The sequence below is a fragment of the Symsagittifera roscoffensis genome, chromosome 1 (assembly GCF_963678635.1).
Source record: "Symsagittifera roscoffensis chromosome 1, txSymRosc1.1, whole genome shotgun sequence".
Lineage (NCBI taxonomy): Eukaryota > Metazoa > Xenacoelomorpha > Acoela > Convolutidae > Symsagittifera > Symsagittifera roscoffensis.
In genome coordinates, this window is record NC_087062.1 from 39,807,588 (window position 1) to 39,812,701 (window position 5,114).

Genomic DNA, 5,114 nt, shown 5'->3' on the forward strand with positions numbered 1-5,114 from the left:
CAAAATCAAAATGAATTTGTGTTCTGGAGAAATCGAAAGTCTCTACAATCAAATTAATTTAAATTAACTTTGAATAAAAAATGAAGGTTTATTTACAATCGCAATCAGCAGCATTTTGGAATTGTTTAATATATTCTTGTGTATTCAAGTTTTTTCGAGAATAAAATCACGTTTAAAACACTACAACACGATTGCTCGTATCAGGACAAAGCCCTTAAGGTTCCGACTGCCTTTTAGGGTCTATCTGGTGATGTTTGCTTTGAAAAAGTGAGGAAATTTTCAAAAACAATTTTAAAAAAGTACAAAGTGAAAAAATTCGCCAGAACAAAAGCAGAAAAACTAATTGCAACAAAATGGCAAACTTTAAAACCCCATAAGTTTACGAAAAATGATCACAGGGCAAATATTTTCAAATTTGAGCTCAAGACAACGATACGTTTTGGCTGCAAAAACTCTGTCAAAAATGGCTCGTCACAAAGTCAATATTTGTCTAGAGAAAAAAACCCGAGCTCAAATGTTCCGGCAATTTCTTCACAAGTCGGAACAGCAAGTTTAGATAGAACAATTTCGATCTAGTAAGACCTGTTTTGGTAAGACTTTATTAATATAGAGAGAACGAAGCAGTTAGCGTCATGTGTTTTTTCATTATTTTGCTCTTGCTAAAATGCACTTTAAGGATATTCAGAGGGATTTAGGTATCCGCCATGTGCACACTGAAAAAGCCCTGCTTTTGAAAAAGGGGGCACAAGCTGCATCCCTTTTTCAGAAACAATAAGAAAATCCGTCACTCTCGGAAAGTCAGACCCAATCCAGCCAAAAAAATTTCGAAACTTCCGGATCAAACATAGATCTTTGTTTTTAGAACAGAGCAAAAAAAACTTAGCTCTCAGACAGAATCAATCGGCTGCAATCAAACTCGAACCAACAAACAAGAGAAATTGAAAAACTCTTTATTTGCTATATTTCTGGAAAGCCTGACAATAAATTCACGAGAATCATAACCAATCCCGCTAAGCTCGAGGTGTCACTTGCTTGAATTGTAGCAAGAAAGGACAATGTGCTTAGGGTTGAAATTTTTTGTAGGGTGGAAAATGGAGATGCAGATTTGGACGAGATGACCAAATTAGGTTTAATTTCATAATTGCTCGTATGGAATCGGAGTTGGCAGTTTTGGCGACTGACAATGAAATATTCCCAAGTGAGTTATCCCCATTTTGGAATCAACTGGGTCAGTGAAAAAGGCGGCGACCGGTAAGGTGAGGAGTTTTCAGATTACTTTCGGATGTGCAAAAACTTTATTAAAAACGACCGCGGACACAGGCAGCCCGATCTCCCTATTAACGAGCTATTAACGCGTAAGCGGAGTTCGAATCCGTCTCAGAACTCGTTCCAAATTGGTTGAAAGAAGCTTATTTGCCATAATTGATTTGTTAAGGAGCAAAATCTTTTGTTTTGTACTTTATATGGCGTGTGGGGGGATGATTTTTAGAGAAACATTTTCAAATTTTAGCAAAAAAAATTTTTCATTTTATTTTATTTCTTTTAAATTTTTTTGTTGTTTTTGTTATTACTGCTCCATAAACGTTAAAAGGCAGTCGGAATTTTCAGGGTTTTGCCCTGATACGAGCAGTCTTGTTTTATTTTAGAATGATATTGTTGTGCAGGATAATTTGCCACGCATAAATAATTCGCGTTATGTTTTCAAAAACATGGGTAAACTCTTCAAAGCGCGCTCACAAAAAAGTCCAGAGCATAGCCATATTAGCAATTTTTAATCTCCAAAATCTTTGCAAAAAATGATAGGAGGAAAAAAAGTTTTTTCAAGTTTGATTTTGAGGAGTTAACATCTTCAATGGGGCTCAAAATTTTTTTGTTAAAAATAATTATTTCGATCGCCGAAAGTTGACTGAATAAAAAACCGCACCAAACATAATCATTCCGTTTTGTTCGAAATTCGGAACAAAAAATGATATTTAACTGTGATGTGTTCTGGGGGCTTAAGGGTTGCCAATATGGCCAACTTGAAACAATTAACGCGCGATCTTTTTATGCTATTATCACGTCTAGTAATCGTTTCTTATTGAATTGAGGCATGCCTTTGTTCTATTTTGTTTATTACAATTTGCAAAATAATTTTTTTTTCATAGCGTGTGGGGTGATGATTTTCAAAAAACATAAATAAATTTGTTTTTCATTTTTTTTGAAAATTTCATCAATTGTTTTAATCACTTTCCAACTACTCCATAAAGATTAAAATGCAATCGGAACATTCAGGGTTTAGCTCTGATACGAGCAGTCTTGTTGTTTTTTCAAATGAGTTTATCGAAAAAAAAGCTTTTTAAGTTTACCAAAAACAGAAGATAGCTCGAGCTTATAGTTTTCCCAAATTCGAACATCCAAACTCCTCCTAGTTTTAATGAAAACATAATTATGAGTCCAAGACCACAAGTGTTCAATGTCCTTCTCAAAAGCTAGTTTGAATTACATTTTTAATGAAAAATTCTGTAGTTTTCCTTTTCCAATTATTGCGAGCAAACATCTGCTATAATTGTAGTTTGCACAATACATATCAAAAAGTCGAATTTTTAATAGAAAGAAGAAACTTTTAGTTAGAAATTTGATTCAGAGCTTGAAGGGTTCTGGTAGTCGTGAAAGAGAAAAAATTTCTTGAACATATGTTTTTCTTAGGACAAACTTTTTTTCCATTTTGTAATTTAATCATTTTTGGCTTATCACATGTTCCATTTCACATGAATAAAAATGACTAAAATGTCGATTACCTATTCACGAAATAATTTTTTTGCCGTTACCATTCTTCTTCTCAATTTTGCAGCTATTTCACGTGAGTTTCATTTAGACTCCCGAAATTTTTGATCGCGACCCATAAATACAGATTGTCTCAGAGTGCTGGTGTTCGTTTTTTGCACATTTAAATGAGGCAGTGGCTATAAAAATGAAATTCAGAAGCGTAGCAAGAAAAAGTAAAAACTTTCAATGTTACATTGGCTGTTTGATTTGAATCTTCCATACACTTATTGTGATATATTTAAAAAAATGATCATTTTAATTTCGAGTTCTTTGGTTAATAAATACGTTTCGCAGGTTAGCCATGTCTTTTTGCCCCGACCACGAAGTCGGAAGGAGCTCGGCATTCGAGTACGCTTTAAATTCATGTTTTTGTTCGCTTTTCCCCCTCCCAAATTCAATTACCACAATAAGAGCCAGAAAAAAGTGAGTGATTTATCATATATAAACCCTTTCAGTCGTATAATGACTGGTTTGCAGAACTTTTTTTTCGGTGTCGAGAAAAATCAGTATAAAAACTGTGCTTTTTAGACAAGCTTATAGTAAAGAATCACTCGTCTTATTATTGACTCATTTTAAGCGCCGCGAACAAAAACGCCACATACTTTTAAAAAAATAACGGGGGTTTGACCCTTCTGAGCTGTTTGCACAGCAATCGACATTTTTTGTCAAACTTTTTCCGGTTCTTAGACACTCTGAGCGAAACTCAAAAACGAGAGATTCTCGATATCCACAATAAGTACAGGAACAATTTGGGATGGAAAGACCGAACTGGGACCAGATTTAGCGGTCAGGCCCAGAACATGCGGGTCCTTAATTGGGATTCTCGACTGGAAGAAACCGCGGAAGAGGTAGCCGGGTTGTGCCGTAGAACCCACATCGGCTTGTATGGACCCCGCGTTGGTCTGCTGGAAAACGAGATAGGGCCTATAGGGGAGAATTTGTACTTTGCAGACGGGTTCTCAGAAGATCGAAACGTCGTCGCATTGGTGAATAAATGGTACAGTGAAGTGCACAAATATGAATGGGAAAACCACAGCTGCAGAGGTAAGATTAATGCACAGTTGTTTCTACTATAAACACTGTCCGTCCAATCTAGCCGGTTTCTTGATAAACAGCTACTTTACTTGAGGCAAAATAAGTTTGTCACTCCGCGAAATAAAAGACTTAGAAACATGATATTATCATAATAAGCAAATGTCTTGAAAAAACTACGATGTTCTTTTGAAAAAAATGTAGGCAAGCCTATTACCAAAAAAAACTAAAAGCATATACTTTAATTTACATCTAAATTCTACCGACAAAAGAACACTCGGGTTGAATTTATTCATGGGTTCTGAAACAACATGGATTTGTAACTGTAATAGCTGTTGTTCTTTCTTTTTCCAGATGACGTGCATTGTCTCAACTTCACCCAAATGATCTGGGCCGACAGCGAAATTCTGGGATGTGCCCAGGCCAGGTGCGAAGACTCGGAGCAGACGGAAGTGTGGACCAAGTTTGTGTGTCACTATGGACCCACTGGAAATGTATTCAACCAGGTTCCATTCCAGTCTGCTCCAAACAACGATGCAGATAATATCTGCACTGAGCCTGGTCTGGTTATCGATGAGGTGTACCCTAAATGTTGCTCGGAGATATAGATATAACTTACTCAAGAGATAAAAACAAACTCTGATGATTGAATGGACGAGTGTGGATTTGTTCAATTGGTTAAGGAATGATGTAGGTTTTGGATGAAATGTCTGTGACATCAGTTTATGGATACGTTGTAAAAAAAAGAAAACGTCGGTTTTATAAAAAATTAGGTGCTTTATCGGGTGACAGAGCAAGTAGCAGACAATACTCCTTTTACAGTCATCATTGCTAAAACTAAGAAAAAAAACAACTTTTAATTTTTAACATAATATTTTCTGATCCGTGTTATATCAATTTTCCGTCCTTGTGAGGGAGCATTTTTGACAAAAATGAGTGTTTTTTTTTCTGTGATGATCAGCATTCATGGTGATGTTAACAGCCACAATGCTGGAAAACTAATATTTGCAAATATTCAATATTTTAATCATTTATACATACGAAACCAAAGTTAGTTGAAGATCACAGATGAAAAAATTGGAGCCGGGGAAAACCAAAGTGCCTTGAAGAATAATTCAACTTCTTTGATTACCTCTGACATTTGCCGCGGAATACTAACTCAAAACTTGGTTGCAAAGTGAAAGGTAAATTAGTTATTAGTTAGATAGTTGGTTTCAAGGAATAATTTAATCAGATACTCGGTATCAATTTAACATGAATAACGAAATGTCTTT

The 5,114-nt window shown here is 35.5% G+C and overlaps 1 protein-coding gene across 1 annotated transcript; it reads left to right on the plus strand.

The window, feature by feature from the left end:
* The first annotated feature begins 2,585 nt into the window (after nt 1-2,585).
* LOC134856726 (uncharacterized) lies at nt 2,586-4,643 on the plus strand. Its single transcript, XM_063872998.1, has 3 exons — nt 2,586-2,842; nt 3,496-3,852; nt 4,195-4,643. Exons 1-3 carry the CDS (start codon nt 2,761-2,763, stop codon nt 4,446-4,448), a joined length of 693 nt encoding a protein of 230 aa, XP_063729068.1. The 5' UTR covers nt 2,586-2,760; the 3' UTR covers nt 4,449-4,643.
* The last annotated feature ends 471 nt before the right edge of the window (nt 4,644-5,114 follow it).

Coding starts and splice junctions, on each gene's coding strand:
- LOC134856726 (XM_063872998.1), top strand. CDS start 2,761: ATGACTAAAATGTCGATTACCTATTCACGAAATAATTTTTTTGCCGTT. Junction 2,843..3,495: donor CAATTTTGCAGCTATTTCAC/GTGAGTTTCATT, acceptor TCCGGTTCTTAG/ACACTCTGAGCGAAACTCAA. Junction 3,853..4,194: donor GGAAAACCACAGCTGCAGAG/GTAAGATTAATG, acceptor TTCTTTTTCCAG/ATGACGTGCATTGTCTCAAC.